Source organism: Coloeus monedula (assembly GCF_965178545.1).
Source record: "Coloeus monedula genome assembly, chromosome: 5".
Classification (NCBI taxonomy): Eukaryota; Metazoa; Chordata; class Aves; order Passeriformes; family Corvidae; genus Coloeus; species Coloeus monedula.
In genome coordinates this window covers 24,435,753-24,455,082 of record NC_138785.1, presented here as the reverse complement: position 1 = coordinate 24,455,082, position 19,330 = coordinate 24,435,753, and the positions used below count along the sequence as shown (strand labels likewise).

General features: G+C 35.2%; 1 protein-coding gene across 2 annotated transcripts in view; it reads right to left on the bottom strand.

Annotated features, from left to right (window-relative positions):
- The window catches only part of FSTL5 (follistatin like 5), a gene marked incomplete at both ends in the record, with an annotated part of 250,145 nt that overhangs the window by 42,550 nt on the left and 188,265 nt on the right, over positions 1-19,330 (bottom strand). The window contains 3 exons of one of the 2 annotated variants that reach the window (XM_082281448.1): positions 3,049-3,075; positions 16,421-16,555; positions 18,434-18,595. In XM_082281448.1, the coding sequence (XP_082137574.1) occupies positions 3,049-3,075; positions 16,421-16,555; positions 18,434-18,595 (324 nt within the window). The remainder of the gene's footprint in view (positions 1-3,048; positions 3,076-16,420; positions 16,556-18,433; positions 18,596-19,330) is intronic. The other variant, XM_082281449.1, reaches the window with a different exon arrangement.

The following is a 19,330-nucleotide window of genomic DNA, read 5'->3' as shown; positions in this document are numbered from 1 at the left end:
ACCCAAACACACAAGGTAAATTATCTTTGAGAAATCTTGCGGAATCATTTCCCATTTCTGGCCAAATTTTCCCAGAAAGAAAGGAGGGGCAGTCTCCAAGCAAGGTTTTCCTCACTTTATACCAAATTTAACTATTAATAGGTCACCAAAAAGTGGGAGAGAAATTTGTCTATGCTGCATTTGGTGTAACATAGAAGCAGGCTTAGGTTCATGGAAAACTCCCCAGCCATGTCTATTCAGAGCACAGGGCATACTCAGGGCAAAATGCCCACTCTGGGCATTGGCACTTCGGTATGCCTTGGCAGATAAACCACACAGGCTGTATAAGACAGTAAGTTAAGGCCTCTCTTTAGAAAATGCCTGATATTGTATCGTGTAAGAACAGCTGGAATTTGCAGATAAGCCTGACTGATGTTAGGCTGCCTGTACCAGTGAACACAGTGTAGAGAACTCTAGCTGAGCAAGTGGCATATTGTGTCTTGGGGATGAATATGTGAACCTGGCTGGGGACAAAACAGGGTTTTCCCTTCTCCCTCCTCTCATTGGCTGAAGTATATTAGAGTTATTAGCAGGATAAGCAATACCAGAACATGAGGAAGTAACTCAGCTGATAGCCCCAGGTGACCCAGACATTTGATAAACAGGCTCCTAAACTTCCACCTCAGGTGTCAATACTCCAAAGCAAGATTTCCAATGTACAGATAATATTTATGCCTAAGAAACAGCCCAAAGTTTTAAAGCTTTATTTCCAAAGTCTGGATAATAATGTTCTACAAAACTGTTCTACAAAATCAGTGACAGACACACCGTATGAAATGTCCTTCTTCCATTTCAATACCAAGTTAAGGAAGCCAGTTCATATAACAAAACTTTACCTGTGGATCCAATTAGTTAAGTCCTGTTTCCAACTTATTATGACCCAATACTCTTGAGTCAGTGGCTACAGATACCTATCCAAGTATCTAATCTGCATAAATATCTAATCACCTAGGCAAGCCACTTTCTCAGAACGACAGAAGCTATTCCTTTAAAGACTTAATTTTGCAATCCTCCCCCCACTAAATACAGTCCTGCACATTTTTAATGCAGGGTCAGAAGCAATAGACAAATAGATTTGCTTTATTTAGACTAAATTGATACTTAAAACTGGCTAACACTGATCTTTTTTTAAAATGGTGGTGGTTGGGGTTCTTTTGCAAACATATGAATATATTTACATTTACTTATCTACTGTATTATTACTGTAATACACATGTACTTTCAAAATCCTTTCAGATTTTCTCATGCAAGTGGTTGTGATAAAATATTTGTGCACTTGATACAGAAATATCTGTAGGCACTAAGGCCTATATATGGTTTCATGATCTTGATTGTCCTACTAATCACCCATGCCTCCGCTCCTATCTGTTAATACTTTGATAACAGAAAATGGCAGAGTATGCATGGCTCAGAGAAGTCAGCAGTGATGCTTATTGGCATCTTCAGGGTATTGTTCTCCTGTAAAATATTTCCAGTGTGGTAATTAGTAACAGCATTTCTTGGAAACACGAGGATTGGCCAATGAGAAATGCAGGAGAGATTGAGAAAATCTGCTCTAGGAGACACAAAATCTGCTACTATAAATTGTTTTCTGTTTAGTTTCACATTAGTCACAGAGAAACTTGAATGTCTTTACCATAAGCCCTCTGGTACGCTCTTATTTTTAATTGGTCTTTTTTGTCATAGAATTTAAGTTTTCCTAGGTGCATTCTAACCACTGAAGGCAACAAACTGTCTTGAAAAGACAATCATCTAAAAAAATCAAGGTGATACTAATCATGTTTTCAGTTTTATTTGAGATAAAATATAATTGATACTTTCTCAACAAGAGGTGAGAACACCATACTTTTGAGAATTTGGCGCAATCATGTTGCATATCAGTTTAATAATTTACAGTGGAATGGTATGAAGCCCTAAACACATCATTTGCACTCTGCAAGGCCAATAGAGCAGGAGGCTCACAGCTGAGCTCCACCACAATTAGGGAGATGTTTTTTTGTACCAGTTGAGCAACTGGTAAAATGAATAAAAAAATAAAACTAGTTCATATTTATAAATACACTGGGAAAGCCAAAGGTTACTATGTACAGGCAAATGAAATATCAGATTTCTGAATTTTTAAATTAATTAAAAACCAATTTTTAAAAAGTCTACGGAAATACCATTTCTAACATGAATTCACAGCAAAGCCTGATCCACTTATTATAATATTCTCTTGTATTATCAATCTTCCAATGGAAATAATTGAAACAATTTCTTACTCCTGAAATATATTAATTCCTAAATTGCAACTTTAGATGAAGAATACATGAGTTAGAACAACAAAATGGGAATGCATGACAACACTTAGATTATGGTATTTTTCTGGAATATGAGATAATTTTGAGATTATGTTGTATATATTTGAAAACTAATACCTATCTTTTGCTTGTAAAATAAAATTTCCGTGACTTTTATAACACCTGATTTTGTCTTTATTTATATTTATCCTTCAGTTCATTACAAACATCCAGTCCCTGTCCCAACATTTATTTACAAACCTTTCCTCAGTATAAGATGCTTGGTTTCATTAAGCAACAACAGGTATCTCAATTTTAAACTGCTTAACACTATAATGTTGTCAAATAAGAAAGATTCATACAAGAAAATCAGTCTCAACAGCATACAAGCTGACTGGCTGGAAATTTTATCATGGCAACAAAAGTTAAATGTCTACATTTTAAATCTGAGCTTCTTGTACATCTTTGAGCAATTGTCTGAAAATTGTGAACAGCTTATTTCCTTCTCTCTCCCAAAAAAGAAAAGGAGTTTGCGGAAGTATGAGCCTTTAAGGCATTCATTACCCCTGTAATTTTTCTTTAAATGAAAATCCTCAGTGTTGCAAGGGAGAAGGTAATTACTGTAACTGTAGAGTATGATCAAACATAGACACACACACACAAAAGAAACAACAGATGAGCATTTCATCATAATACAGAAAATACGAACAAAAGTAATCGCCATTAGTACCTTGCTCTCGCCACAATATGTTTGCAACTGCAGCATGTAAGAGAAAGAAAGAACAGAAAATACAAATGAACAAGATAAAACAAGAAATGATACATTAATTCTGAAATAATTATGCTGCTTTAACCTCTGATCCACTAAAATACTCCTACAGGTAAATCAATGGAAACGGTGAACTAATGATAGTTCTCTACGTCACATGACAAAATTGTGTTTAGCCAGAGCAGTTATTCAGGATAGGGTAAACCCCATCACTCCCACTAAATTCCCCCAAGCTAACTCCATTAACCAGTATCAATACTGTGTTTCATAATCTATTATAAAAAGCATGTGCAGTTTTCATGCATATAAATGATGCATATTAATGACAGGTGATGCAATTTTCTTAATTTCCTTTAAACCCTGGACTTTGAAGAGATTGAGTTCAGGACACTTATGAGAGAGATATGCAAAATCAAAACAAGATATTGTTCTGTATGGCTGTAGAGCAACCATGCTACCAAAATTGTCATGTTGCATAATGTTTGCCATTATCTTTGGAAGACCAAGACTGGAAGTATAAGTTGGCATGGTAACCAACTAAATGTTTACATTGTTTTTTCTGTGAAAACATAGATTTTATTTGGCCATCTTGTTTGCAATTGGATTTTAGACCTTTGAGAACAATGAAAATTATATTAGCCTAATATTGCTCTTTCTGTCTGCAGAGGGAAAAAAACAAATAAAGAAAATATAATTTTGCAAATTGTAAATATTTAGAACTCAGCATGCAACAGAATAAAATTTTTAAAACACCATCACTGAAAACCAAAGCATATTGCAAAGTAATGATCTTAAGAATTAAAAAAAAAACCAAAACAGCTTAAAGGAAAGGAATACAACACAGAAAACACATATGTCACACACACACACGTAATGAAATTGGGACATTCATTGAAACACAGTGTTGCAAAAGATAAAAACATTAGTATGCTTTAAAAAAAAAAAAGTTTAGAAAAAGCAATGAAGCACATATTATTAAAAATTATTTTGGTACACAGAAGTTCCTCAGTTGCTGACAGCTGAAAGATGGGAGTGAAAAAGGAACTATCCCTCCACAAAAGGCCTGGATACTATAATTTTCCCAAATATCATTTGTACTTCAACAGATAGGAGATGGAGAAAACAGCCCTGGGACATGATGCAGGCCTTTGGGTCTGGTACTTCAGTCAGTTTTGGATTCAGCCCCCTGTCTAGGTATCTACCCTGGACTTCATCATGACATGGTTTGTCTCTGAGGGCATCCAAAAGATTTCTAAGGACATCCTAAACAATATCTCCTACATCCACCCTGCCAAGTCACCTCACTGCAGAGGGCTGTCAGGCCCACCAGGAATTTTTTCCTCCGTAAATCCATGCTGACTGCTCCTAAACACCTTCTGGTTCTGGGAATGGTTTCCAGGATGAAATGCTCCATCTCCATTCCAGAAATCAAGGTGAGGCCGATGCACCTATCGTGTCTTGGATTCTCCCTCTTGCCCCTGAAGAGCAGTGCTGGCTTTCTTACAGTCTGCAGGAACCTCCTCGATCACCATGATCCTTCATAGATCATCCAGTGGCCTCCCAATGCCATGGGCCAGTTTGCCCAGTGCTTGTGGGGCCATGCTATCCAGGCCCTTCCATCTGTGAAAGTCCACTTCGTGTAAATGGTCTCAATCAGATCCTATACACCATGGATATGGCTTCCTTGCCAGAGGATGATTTCCTTCCCAAACTTTCCCAGTGGTGTCACACTCCTAGGAACAGTTTTGCCAGGAAAGACCAACGTGAAGAAACCTTAAGTACAACTTGTCCCCTTCCATATCCTTTGCCACAAGGTCCCCACCCATTCAGTAGGCCCACATTTGCCCTTAGCCTTCTCTTTCCTGCTGATGTCTCTGTACAAGCCCATCTTTTGCCCTTTATGCCATTCACCAGACTCAGCTCCTACTGGGTTCTGGAACTTCCAAGTTTATCCCTACATGCCCAAACAGTGGCTCCAGATGCAGATCACAATTCTGTATGTTTGCTATGTTATCTCACACAGCCTTTCTTATGCAATAAAGAAAATTGATTTCCCCAGGGCAACCTGGAGGATCTCCTTTAAAATTAGTTTTCTCTTCACATTGTGAGGAAATAACCATGTAATACGTGGCACTTGAGGTCCCATAAGTTCAACCATAATGTTCTAAAGTTTATCATTGTTTTTCTAGGGGTGACATAGAAAAGAAAATAAAAAGTAATTACAATTATGCAGCTGCATGGAATTGCACAGGATCAAACAAAATGATTTAAGATGCTAAGTACAGAACACATTAATTTGTGTTAATGTAAAATGATATGTATGATTCTGAGCTTTGCTCAACAAAATGGGCAGGATAATAAGTGTTTTAAAAGCCTCACATATTAATTTTAGAATTAGCATATCAGCTGGAAGAAAATTGAGACATAATTTAAGAATACAATATAAAATCATAAACAACAACCACCATCTCTCCTAACAGATCAAGAAACCTCACTTAGTTTTTTAATCAGACCTATAGCTTATGTTCAGGAAAGATGTCAACTCTTGAGACAAAGAGTTCAGTGATGGAACAACTGCAAGTATAAATGCTAAGGAACATTGTTTACCTTCCTTTTTGGTTAAGCAAAAATTAACATTTTCAGCCACACTTTATACTAAATTCTCAAACATTTGCAAACTTCATGATGTAAGAATACATAATTATTGATAGATCTCAGCAAAATTTTCTGGTTTCAAGATGGAATATCATCATCTCTCTTGCCCTGATTCCATATAGCTACTAAATAGTATCAGGAAAAGTACTGTGAGCCTTACAGAAGACATCATATTCCAGAAGTTTGTGACCTTGAGTAGGCTATGTCTGCGACACGGGGCCTTGTACTTAAGGCTTGGGAAGCCTGCATGTCACATGAGTACCTGCTGCAAGGATATGTGCTGGAATGCCCATAAAAGCCTGTGCTGCACGCTCACGGGTCTTATGACAAATGCAACATTGCAACCAGCCGTAAGATATATGGGTTTCTTTGTTACACCAGATGAAACCACCGCAGCATGGGAGGGAGGGGGAACCTCTCCATGGACAGGATCTGCACAGCTTGCTATGGGAAAATCCATCCACAATTAATCCCATGCTGCATAAATCCTCAATGCTCAGCATGTGAAGGGTTGCAAGATTTACTCAGTATCTATATTCCTCTTTTTATTAGATCTTATTAAAGCAGCTAGTTTATTACACCATTTGTTGCTGGGCCTTTTATATTGTCATCAAAAAGAAGTCTGCATTGTTTGTCTCTCTCCCTCCTCCCCCAGCAGCACAAAACAAGGGAGAATCCAAGTTTTCTTGAAAGTGGTTTTCTTTTTCTTTTCTTTTTTTTTAAGAATACTTACAGCTCCATAAAAATCACTCTTCATGGTCCTTACATAGCTATTCTATGGTTTTGTGTACAGCCCCAGCCTTTGATTAGGAGCAGCTAACATTACCTCTGAATGCCTGCTCTTCATCTTTGTTATATATTGTCTGTGTTGGTTGAACGGTAATAGGTTGCACATATTTCACTAAACTCTGTCCTTGGTAATTAATGAAATTCTGCAACAGACTAATAGCAGGGTAATTTCTTACCCACTTTGGATGGAAACAGCAACTGCAAAGAGCCACGGTATTTCTAGCACTAAATGAATGAGGGTACTACAATATCACTTTCCAAATAAATTCTGTATCCTTCTCTTTCTTATTGCATTGGTAATAAATGTCATTACATTCACTTTTCTGACTCAAAAGACAATTTCAAAGATTTCAACTATGTCAACTAGTGTTCTTCCTCCCTTCTTTTCTTTTCTTAAAACATTCAACGCATTTTGGAAATAAAGTGTGTGTGTGTGTTTGTGTGTGTGTGTGTGTGTGTAAAATTGACATTGAGTGAGTCTGAAGACTAAATTTAGCTCTTCTACTTCCTTTTAGCATTATAATTAGCTGTTCAAATTTTCAGTAGTCAGCATACAATACTATATATCCAGACATACTCAAATAAAATGGATATCAATTAAAACCTTAATATCTGAAAAATTTCTTCGTTTGCTGCACTAAGAGAACAATGCTGTTTAAGACGGCTTTAAAAATAGGGGAAACCAGAAAAAAGACATCTGCATTATATAATATTCCAAATTTAAAAATTGCAGGGGAAAATATGAATAATGATTGTTCATGAATATAGAACCACTGTTGTTAATTCCATCTCATCAAAACACAAGCTTTGTACTCAATATTTTGTAAATATTTTATCTGAATTTCTATCAGAACTTAACAGCTGATAAAAAAAAATCAATGGTTTCATATCAGCTGATTGCTCTAAGCTTTGCACTGTCAGATAGGAAACCACTGTCCCTTTCAGTGCCTTCAATTCCATGATGGCAGGAGGTCACAAGTAGATGTAATAGAAAACGCAGTAAGGCATATGACAAAAATGTGTAGTTCAACATTATTTTTTAGAATTGTCCTATTATAATCTACTGCACCTTCAATTGCATAAAAAAAGTAATTTCAAGATGTTTAAAGGGATGCTGTCTTCCTACTTCACTGACAGCCACCACCTGTCAACTGTTCAGATTAATCCTATACAGATGATAAAGAGAGTGTTACTTACTCTCTTTTCTCACATCTCTAATGCATACACACCCTTATGTTACAGGGTAAATCTATACCATAATTACTATTTTTTTGCTGAACCACATAAGTTTTTAATTATTATTTGTATGTTAAAAATAATTGTGTTAAAAGTGAAGATGAGGTTGACATGAATTACTTTTTGCTCAGCTTCCACAATCCAGCCGAATGAAAAAAGTTATGCACATAACTGCTTTTAATTTCATTCTTTCTATAAGAAATTCAGATTTGTTTGACTTATATACAAATGCAAATATATAAAAACTAATTTATTTGTGAAGCCAACACTTTTTTTAAAGTTTCTATTGCTTGCTTCAAGTATTTTTAAAATAATTGCCATTAAAATTTCTTTCAAAATTCCAATCTGTTCTTATGTGACGTGCACTTTAATTTCATTTCAGGTTAGCTAATACAATAACCAAAGATCTGGTTTATGTATATTAGACTATTATTTATCAGTTAAAAGTCAACAGTTGACATTTTAATTTTGTTCAAATACGAACATGTTAGCTTATTTTTCTACATTTTGTATAAGTCTTTATAATTAATCATGTATAAGTTCTTTCCCATAGCACATTAACTCAATCCAGTCTACACTAGCAGGAAGGAAAAATGGTTCACGAGCTGAATTACTTGGTAGTTTGAAATAAAGTCTTTGCCTACGATGCTGTCAACAAGTATAAACTTGTTTAGCTCTGCCATAAAATAAAATGCCAGCATAAATTATCTCAGGAAATTAGGTAAATAGGTACCATTCAGTATCAGATGTGACAGGAAGATTGTATTAAAATTGCATAAAGCCTTTCAGAGAGAATTTAGGCCATAAATCACCGTCAAAAGGCTTTTAGTCTTATTCCCAGTTCCAGACAGTGGAGATGTCTTGTTGCCTATGATGGCCATAAACCTGTCAAGTCAGTAGCATTCAGATCACATAATCTTGTTAGGTGATAGGACTATGACATTACCTAAAAAAGGCCCAGTTAGAAACAGAGCTACTTAATGGCATGGAACAGTTATATGATTTTTTTAAAATGTATTCCTAAGATACAGTGCATGAGGCAGAGAACATTTGTTCTGCTTTTTGTGACTAGGGGAAAGAATCTAAAGGATAAATTATCTTGCCTATGCTGATGTCACAGTGGGCGAATTCAGTAACACAAAAGCATATGGTTGATAACCAAAATGAAACCTACTAAATATTAAAAGACAATCAAGTACTCTCAAATTGGTCTTGAAAATGTCTTAATAGCTTTACTTGGTAACTATCTATCATGCCAGTTGTCTCCCCAAGGTACATAGATATGTCTCAATAAAATTTAAGAGATACACCAAAGAAGTCATATTAATCAAGGGCAAACTGAACTGTGCTTTTTAACACAATTTTTTGGAAATAATTAAGAGAAATAATAATATTTTAAAAAATAAAAAGTAACAAACCCACAGACCAATTTCATTTTAAAGGAAACAGCATGAGCTTTTATGATCAATGGTGCTAGTATGGTAGAATCAGAAAAGAAACTAAAGCACAACTGATGGACCTGTCAAAGTCTTCAAGAAACAAAACAAAAAAAATACAGATTTTTAGAGTTACTTCCAAATTATTTTACTAGTAGCTAAGATAAAAATTTTATTTGAAAATTACCCTTGAAAATACTCACTTGTCTTTGATGATGAATATTTTTTATTTTCCTGCTTTTTACACTGCCTGATTTTCTTCTTTAGAAAAAAAATCTGTATGCAGTGTAATCTGATGTTCCATATGTGTATCAGATTACATCGATATATTCCACTCCATTATTTCTCTTAAATATTCCACTATTAGTGTAAGTCTTCCTTGTTATCTTTTTCCTAAGTTAACAAAATGGTTTATTTGGTATATTTAGCTATGTATTATATGCCATATTCAATTAATGTTACTTTGACTAAAAACTGAAATTGGACCAAATCCATTGGTTTTACTACTACCGCAATGGAACCTCATTAAATAAATAAATCCCACAAATGGAAGTTGTAATTTCTTCCTCCTCTATTTGTGATTATTATTGTACTGTGTATCAACAAAAAAATGGCAGTAACATGTTGCCCACTCCACCTTCTCATAAATTTATTGTCAAGATACACTGCCAAAATACATTTAAATTCTTCAGCTTCCAAACAGTGTTTCAACAACAGCAAGATGATGACTTTGGTTTGCCCTATGGCTTCTAGGAGTTGGGCTGATCCAATCTGTTTGTGATTATCAAATGTAGTCATCAGCAGAAATCTACAGTGGAGTTGTACACTTGTGTGTACATGCTTTAAATGATGGTAAATCCAGTAGTATGGGGGAGAAAGCTAGCCATTAAAAAAGGGTTTGAGAGTCCCTTAAAATGTATCTGCACGTACTACAAGGTAGAAAATGAAAGCCATCTTTTATCAGTTGCTGCAGGGATGCTGGGCAGTAGAATATAGAACCTGTTTACAAAAAGAGAGAAATTGGAATCCTTAAGAAAAGAAGTAGTCTTAGTTATGATGAAATCCCATTTTTCAGCTAACAGAAGAAGTTCCAGCAGTCTGACATTCCTTTATACCACTGAAGCAGCAGAAACCCTGGAAATCATCACAGATTGCTACTAAAGGTAGAAGAAAAGCCTTGTCATATCAGAGCTATTCAAGTTTTAAATTGTACTGCTGTGAACTAGTTTGGTTTTTTAATGTTCTGTTGACAATATATAGCTATAAATATTTTCGCCCTGTATTTTTACAGGGGCAGGATAATAATTGAAAACAGAGCCTGATTGAATGTCTTCTACCTTACAAAGGAAAAAAAAGGAGGGTAAATTATGTGTAATCAAGACAAATATTTAAAATATGCAGGTACAAACGCAGTGCATAGAAATACTTGCTAAAAGTTGTTTCAGATGTTTAGTCTGGTGCTACTGGTTTTGAAAAAAAATCAGAATACATCATAAAGTTTAGGAGTGCCATAAAGTACCACTATATTTGCTCCTAGTAGTTGCCCACTTCCTGAAACTTAATAACTCAAGCAGCTGTGGGCTAGTTAGACTGGGGCATATGACCCAGATAAAAGAACAGACAACACTTGCATAGAATTAAATTCAGTAAGAGATCAAAAACCAAGAAGACAATTATAAGTCAGCTAATATGTTCTAACAGAGACCAGGTCTTAACAGACAAACTTGGCTATATTTTTTGATGTAAATAGAAGTTTAGTAATGTAAAAATTCGTATAGTTGTAACCCATAATTTTTCTAAACATCCAATTTGTTAACACAGAATATTCTGATTGAATATTAGAGTTATTTAACAATGGTAAAGTATATGTTAATTGAATTAAAAACTGCCAAAATAATTAATCTGAGAAGGTAGTTAAATCATTAGTAAAATGTGAAGAAGAACGTCCTGGAGCATGTCCAGAGCAACAGGCTGAGAATTGTGTCATAACAACTTTCATCAGTGATCTGTAAACAAATACAAAATCATTTCCTAAGAAGTCTGTGAATTACTTGTAATGATAAATAACAGTTCTAAGAAAATGTTTGAAAGACTTTGTCAAGTTCATCTCTAAAAAAATTAAATTTTGTTATATCCAAATGGAAATGTAGATGTATAGGAAAACAAAGAACAGACTATGACTAACTGAGACATGTGAGACGGACAAGGCTTGGAAAGTGAGGTCTGATAGCATACGGGAGATAAACAGATAAACAAGCTTCCACTGCTGATATTAGTGGAAAATAGTGACAAAGGATCCATACATATGGAAGAAAAAATTATCAACTACGTATTTCTCTTTCCAGAACATTAAAGAAACAAATAATACATCTGCTTCTGCAAAGAGCAGCTCCCATTTTAAAAAAACCCCAAACTGTACCAAAACCAATTAGAATTCTCAAAACAAAAAGACTGAGTACTGTGGTAATTGTCTTATTATGAGGGACCTATATATTATGTGTGTGAGAATTTGCAATCAATATTCATAGAACAACAATTCTTAAGAGGTCAATTTATTGGGGGGAAAAAAAAGAGAGAGACTCAAAGGAGGCAACTGAAGGAAAAACTGACTTCAAAATGGAAACTAAGCATTATTCTGTCTTAGCAAAATTGATTAATAAGTAAAGCAAAATATATCAAGAGAAATGAGGGATTTTTTGACTCTGCATGTCTGACTCAGGTATATGCATGTCTGTAAGGATACACTTCAGGCAAACAAAGCATTAGATCTGTATTCAGGCAGAACTGACTGCAATTTAATGTCTTGTGAAATGTAGAAGATAAGAGTTAGATAAAACGGTTCCATCACGCTTGAGTCTATGAATCCATGCAATACCTGTTCTGAAAAATGAAAATATGTTGGAAGGAAACTAAAACCAGACTTTAAACTGCTATTTGTATTTACAAATGTGATTACACCAAAGACTCCTTCCAACACAGCTGAGCTCTCTCAGGTATTATTAGAGGATCATGTCAGTAGGGGAGACTCTTGAGTCTTCAATGAGATTTAGACCAGGTCATTAATCCCCAGAATGCTTTTACCAGTCACCGCAGGGGTTATTCAGCTATCACCCAGACCAGCTATCTCATTCTCAATGGCTTTAACTGCAAGCTTGAGGGAAAATGGAATTCACAGCAAAAAAAGGAATTTTGCAGTCTCTAGAGAATAAAAACAGCACAGTTCTCACATTCAAAAGTGTTTTAGATACTACTGCTGTTGTCAACATCAGAGGAATTAAACAGGATCTGATAAAAGAGAACAGTAGACATTTATCACCAGTACTTATAAGAGATATTTATATAGGTAATACCAACTAAAATTTTCCATTATAACTTCACAAATCTTCCAAAAAGGATCCATGTGCTGCCATATAGTTGTTAAATAAATAAATAAATAAAATTTCAGCTACAGAATGAGTTAATCGGTAAAAGGCATGTCTAACACTAAAGTATTTTAAAGAAAATAATTTCATTTCTCTCACCTAAGACAATGTTAAAATGAAAACATACTTTCAGAAGTCTTATTTTTAGTGTACATTGAAAAAGGCTGATGTGCTAAGAAGAGGCCAAACTATTCTTGAGACTGTCATCCACTATTCAAAATTTTACCTATGTGAGACAGAACAATGGTTTTGTGTTCAGTGCTGGCATTTACTGAACAGATCTGGATGACAAGGCATTTTCAGAGTATTCTTCATTCAATTCCATCTAGATTACCATCCTGATGATGAACCATTATCATCAAAATTACATTGACTTTTCTTGAGAACTGGATTTCAAATATCTGAAACTGGAAACTTTAAAATAAACAAGACCCTAGCACCCTCAATTCATACTTTGCATTGTATAACTTTATTTTTCCTACTAGCATCACATTTCCCACAATTCAGTATAGCTTTGCCATTCACTTCTTTTCTCTTTATAATACAGACAGGTGCATTACATGAATCTGCAAAATCCTGTGAATTATAAAAACCTAGCAGTCCAATAGCATTTTTAGACAGGTGATGGAAAGGTTTGCTTATTATTTAACCATCTACTTGTCCATAATGACACTGATTTTAATTTAGTCAGAGGTACCAGAAAATATAATATTTTCTCTTAGGAGCTGTTTAAATTACCCATTTGCAAAGAAATGAACTAGCCTTTCCCTTTCTGCCACAGATATTATTTTTTTCTCAAAGCACTGAAATGGGTTTTTCCATAAATTTGGATGTATTGAAAGTGAGATTCCACAAAAAAATAATAAAAATTTAGTTTATTGTGCAAAGTAACATTAAATCACAGAAGTTTACACATGCACATAAACAATGGGTCAGATAAGTACAAAAGTGAACACTTAATTTGACTATTAAACTTTCTAGGAAATAAAATGCATGCACTGGTAACGGAATCATGTTCTGTATTTTTTATGTGGCTTTTGAAATTACTGTCATGCTCAAGGCACTACAATTGTACTTTATATTTTAGAACTCAACTGTAAAGTTCTCACTAAACTCCCAATAGCAAATGGCCTCAATGTTCAGAAATGCTTTTATTTTGCTTTGATTTTTATCTTATGTGACATCACAAAGGAGAAAAGCCCAGATTAACTGACAAGCTAGTGAGAATTTGACCTTATTTTATTCACAACACTAACCTATGATTTCCAAAAGGGAGCTCTCTAGTAAGGAACCAAAAAAAAAAAAAAAAAAGTAAATATGTCTGCTTTATTCTCCTAAAGGAGGATAAAAGGAAAATAATTTATAAAAATGTCATCAATGACAGAAATAGTTTATATCAGATCATACGGAAACACATTTACATTCACCAGAGACTATCTTTAGGATGTAACTTGTTACCTGATCAGCAGACCTGAAATTAAAGTAGCTGTGCTTAATATGTGTGGGTGGGGTAAAAAAAAAGACCCAAATCCTATCCAAGTGGTTTTACCTATGTAATTTTATTCCCTAATAATCCCTAATTTCATGCATGAACAAGAATTTTGGGAAAAATATAAAAACAAGTGGAGAAGAGTTAATAATGAGGCCCTTCTACTTCAAGTACCAGATCTCTGATGCTAGCAGCTCCTCACTACAATAGAATTTTTTTAAAAACAGCAGCAGTTTTTTAAACTGCATCTATAAAAATTTGCACCTGTTAAGAAAATTTGTTCATGTCAACAGTGGTATTTTTATTGGTAGGTACTGTAGTCTTCTCTCATGTACCGAAATGGGTGGCTGAGCAAATTGGACTTGAAAATGTAAATATCTGCTACACCTAAATTTGAATGTTACAACTATGCATCTGTGGGTTATATGAGTATTTACACATGGACCAATGCTTAGGAAACCATGTTCAAACACCAAGGAATATAATGGTAAAACGCTTCCCTTCAACATACAACATTGAACTTGCATAGTAAATTACTTTTATAGGAAGGAAGATGACTATATCTTTTGGATGAATTGTATTAGAAATAATTTGGTTTATATTCTGTCTTCCTTCATTTACATCTTTCATGACACCAATGGTCATTCTAAAACCTTATTGCTAATAGATACTAAGGCATTTGTAACAAGCTGTGTTCATTGCATGGCATGGGATTTTACAAATCCTGCTAAGGTAGCAGACCTAAAATTATTACACCACATTACAAGTCCTGAAAAAAGTGCTTTGCATTGTTGTGGATATCTCTATCATATTCACAGCAGATCAGGTCTTCAGAAGATAAAATTACTTAACTAAAACACTTTGAAACTGTATGGTTGGCTACAAATATTTTGTTGTTAAGGCCAAAGTTTTAACCAAACATACACAAACTAGAGTTCACCAGTCTCTTGAAATTTGGCAAAATTCACAACATTTTTTGTACAATGCAAAAGGCAAATGGAAGTGGTAAAGCTACTTCACATTACCAGATTACCAGAAATGCTGCATGATTAAACAACTTAATTATCCTTAGGTGCCCTCCCAGAAGCGTCTGAACAGTAATTTTCATGACACTTAAAAACCCCCATGTTAAGTCTTTTTAAAAGACAATTAATTAGTGTTACTAAAATCAGCTAAGCAAATATATCAACATTTAGGTTATAAAACTTTCCTGCATGGAAGATTTCCTCTGAAACATTTAAAGCATAGTAAACCTATATGTAACAGAACTCAATGTCCTGCAGCTTGGAAGTGTCAGGCAGACTTGCAGCGCTACTAATTCTGTCTCTGGTATCCTGCTGAGTACTTGGCACTGTTGAATAAGCTTCTAAATAAACAGGAATGTCTTAAGTTAATGCAATCACACTCACTAGTAAGACAACCATCATTTTACATTAGATACATTATACATTAGATGTATTTCTAATAAATATATAGTATTCATTACAGTAACAGATTAAAAAAAAAAAACACAAACAAAAAAAACAACCAAACAAACCAATCAAACAAAAAATGGGTGAAGTATAAACTCAGGAATGGATTTTTCTAAGCAAAGTGAGGCAAGAGGAAAGAAATACCAAGTTAGACAAATAATAGGTAAACAGGGTTAATAAAGCCCACTACCATTTAACAGAGGATAAAGCAAGCTACTTGTTAGAAGTGATAGTGATTTCTTTGGCACATTCAACTCCCAGCATAGCAAGTGAATGTGTTCATTGTTGCTCTGCAATCCTGAAGAACCACAGTCATCCAGGCACAAGACAGCATGGGCAGGCTGGAACTCCTCCGGACCTGCTGGGCACTTCAGTAGGTCCGATCAAGTCTTACGATCACTTTCATGTCATGAGGGCCAATTTTGACTCTTGGTATATCTCAAGAACACACAGGAAAAAAAGGTCTTTCTCTCACACCCCCATAAACCACTGGAAAACACACTAATAGTCACCATATATAGACATCCAGTTCCCTTTTCCCTTCACATTCCCTTCATATGCAACACATCTATGATGAGGAAACTATCAAAAAGTTACCAGCAATGTAAAAAATACGTTGATTCACAGAATGAATCAGGGATTTCATTTTACTTCTTAATATAGTGCAGATCATGCACTCTGCCTTCAGTGACTCTTGGATACCATTAATTGAACTTTATTTTTTTAAATCACCTATCTGCACAAACCCAGTTTATTTAATGTTTCATAGTTTTCATACTGATTAAATGTTTGAGTGTGGTCAGCATGCATTTTTGTAACTCTCACAATACTTACGAGTCTTTCGAGCGGAATCTTCCACAAAGAGAGAAGAAATATCTTCATCCACCCCTGCTTCATTCTTTGCAATGCAAGTGTAAGCTCCTGTATCTTCGTAGCGCACATTGCTAATGTGAACCTCACTACCATTTGCTGAAAGGAGAGGGAAAAAAAAAATCAACATGCAGACAATGCTAGGGCTTTCAGATTATAAATGCAGAAGGGTTTCTCTGCTTATACTAATTAAACCATTTTCATTCTTGACTTCGTAACTTGGAGGCATGCCAAATTAGTCCAAAGGTATTCAACTGGCTAGTGAATTACATGCACTATTTCATCTCACAGATACCCAGAGTGCCTCAGCTGATTTTGCACTTCAGAGCCAAATACCAATCTAAGGTTTTATATATATTTAAATGACTATAGTTTTTTTTAATCAGGTAAATATTGGGTTTTTATTATGTTGTATTTGGTCACTTGACACCATAATTTCCTTTACACAAAATAATCCATGGAAAATAACAGGCCAAACTTTCAATGTAAATAAAAATTTTAATAAAATTATTTGTTATTCCTAACCAGAGTCACCTAGTTACTTTTGGGTTTGTGTGACTGTAGTGTAACAACAGGAAAAAAAAGGTTCACTGAAATTTTTCACCTACATCAATGTAGAAGCTTATGGAAACCTCAGGAATTGTATCAGCTTGTGCAGGAATGACGACAAACAGTCCAGGTTTCACGGGCAAAGATCTTTTAAATAATGTGATGTCAATAATGGTGTGAACAATGATTCATTGAATTTTAAGTATAGTAAACTTGTTCAGCTGTAGGAACTATACAAAAACCAGCTTTGTAGGTATTCTAAAGTACAGACTAGAAGGGGCACTGTCTTACTGTGTAGCACCCTTTTAGCTTGAAGCTAGTGCACAGATAGTTTAACTCAGAAAAATCTCACGGAAAATGTAATGAGATCTTCAAAATTGTATTTCAAATAATTAAATGCTAGAAAATTGAATTAAACATATTTTGCTTAGGGAAGAACCCTTTTAATTTATTTATCATAAATATATGGAACAGAGAGAAAGGGGAAAAAAATTCCCTCAAATCCCTTAAGGTAAAATTAAGAGAATGCTGCTATGGAAGAGTTCATCCCTTTCTACTCATAGTGGAAACTGTTTCTGCAAGGCAATTGTTCACAAATATCCAGGAGAGTTGTCCATGAAAGAACAGAGGACTATGACATCTGCAGGTAAAGTAACTCTTCAGAGAAGCACTTGCCATGTCTGTCCCACTGCTTCTTACAGTGGGAGTGCTGTACTATCCTAATTAACATCCTGGTTTTGTTGATGAGTGAAAGTTTTGAAGGGAACACTAGTAGCAGGAGATGTTGTTTTCCTATGGCTGATCAAAAATCACCAGAAAGACTGAAGAAGCATGGAGATTTTATGCTGGACAGGTCCACTGATTTTGCTGAGCCCTGAAGATTCATACAAATGAACTGTTGATTAAAGGTAAGACTTTCCTTTAATTTTTGATAGGGCTTTTGGGGGTTTGAGGGGTTTGGGTTTTTTTGGGGAGGGAGATAGGGTTTGTGTGTGTGTATGCAAAGTCTTTGCACTCCCATGGAGGTCTGCTGATATCCTTCAGAAAACAGCATATCCATTTCAGGTATTTCTTCTCCAGTCCTTTCTACCATCACGTCCCCAAATCTCATTAAGATTCTTATCAGTTCTGACTGGGATCAGGTCTAGGACTGTCTGCTCCACTGAGATACTGCACATTTTCAAACAGAGAAGAGCACATTGGAATTTTCTGGTAATCCTGCCAGTAAATGCAATCATTATTCTAACAAAGAGAAGGCAGAGAAGATATGTGTCTTGGGGAGTAACTGAAAGATATCACATCTTTTGAAATGTTTTCGCTTCGATTTCAAGCCTTAGTTAAAACTGTGGGAAAAGGGCAGCTAGTATGGAAACAATGCATGGATAAAACACTAGCAATGTGTAGAAAACAATAAATACACCCCTTTACCTTGAAGAGTTAGCTGTTTGGACAACTTTGGAGTGATATCAATTCCATTCTTCAGCCAACCAAGCTGTGGGTTGGGAATACCTTCAGCGTGGCACCGAAGGCTAGCTGTCACACCTGGCTCCCTTGCCTGGCTCTCTGGATAGACTCGGATAACTGGTGGAACTGAATACAGAAAACAATTATAACTTAGTGAAGAACATTATCTTCATTTTAAGAAAAATAATTACAAGCAATTCAGAAGACCCCTGCAGCTATATATAACAACATGCAGATGTGGTATTAGTCAGATATTCAGTGACATTCAATGCAGAATTTTGTCTCAGAAAATATATGAAGCAGAAAAAGTATTCTGTGAGAAAAACCTCTTTTCACTGCCTGCGGTATCAAAGAAAAATGCCTCAATTCTAGTTCAATAGTTTGTGGTTGAGTAATAAGACTTTTATTTTTCCTTAGATTCCGTTATAAAATATGAAAAATGTACAATTAGTAAGTCATGATATGTTGTACAAAAATTGTAACTGTCCTGTTTCACAAACTTTAACAATTCATCTCTACCTTTTCCCTCTTTCCAAAACACCTATCAACAATCCATTCTACTTGCATAAAACCTGTTCAGGTTTATACTTTTCTATACCTGTTCAGAGAGGACCTTCTGTACCCATGATACCACTTCCCTTCTTTATCACATGGACACACCACTAGCTTATGTTCAACCTGACTTCCCTCTGAAGTCCTTTTCTGCCAAGGTGCTTTCCACTAGGCGGTCCCCAGCATATACTAGTGCACAGGAGTTGTTCCTCCCTGGGTGCAGGACTCTAGCACTTCTTGTTGAACTTCTTAAATTCCTGCTGGTTCATTTCTCCATCCTGTCAAACTCCCTATGAATAGCAGCAAGGT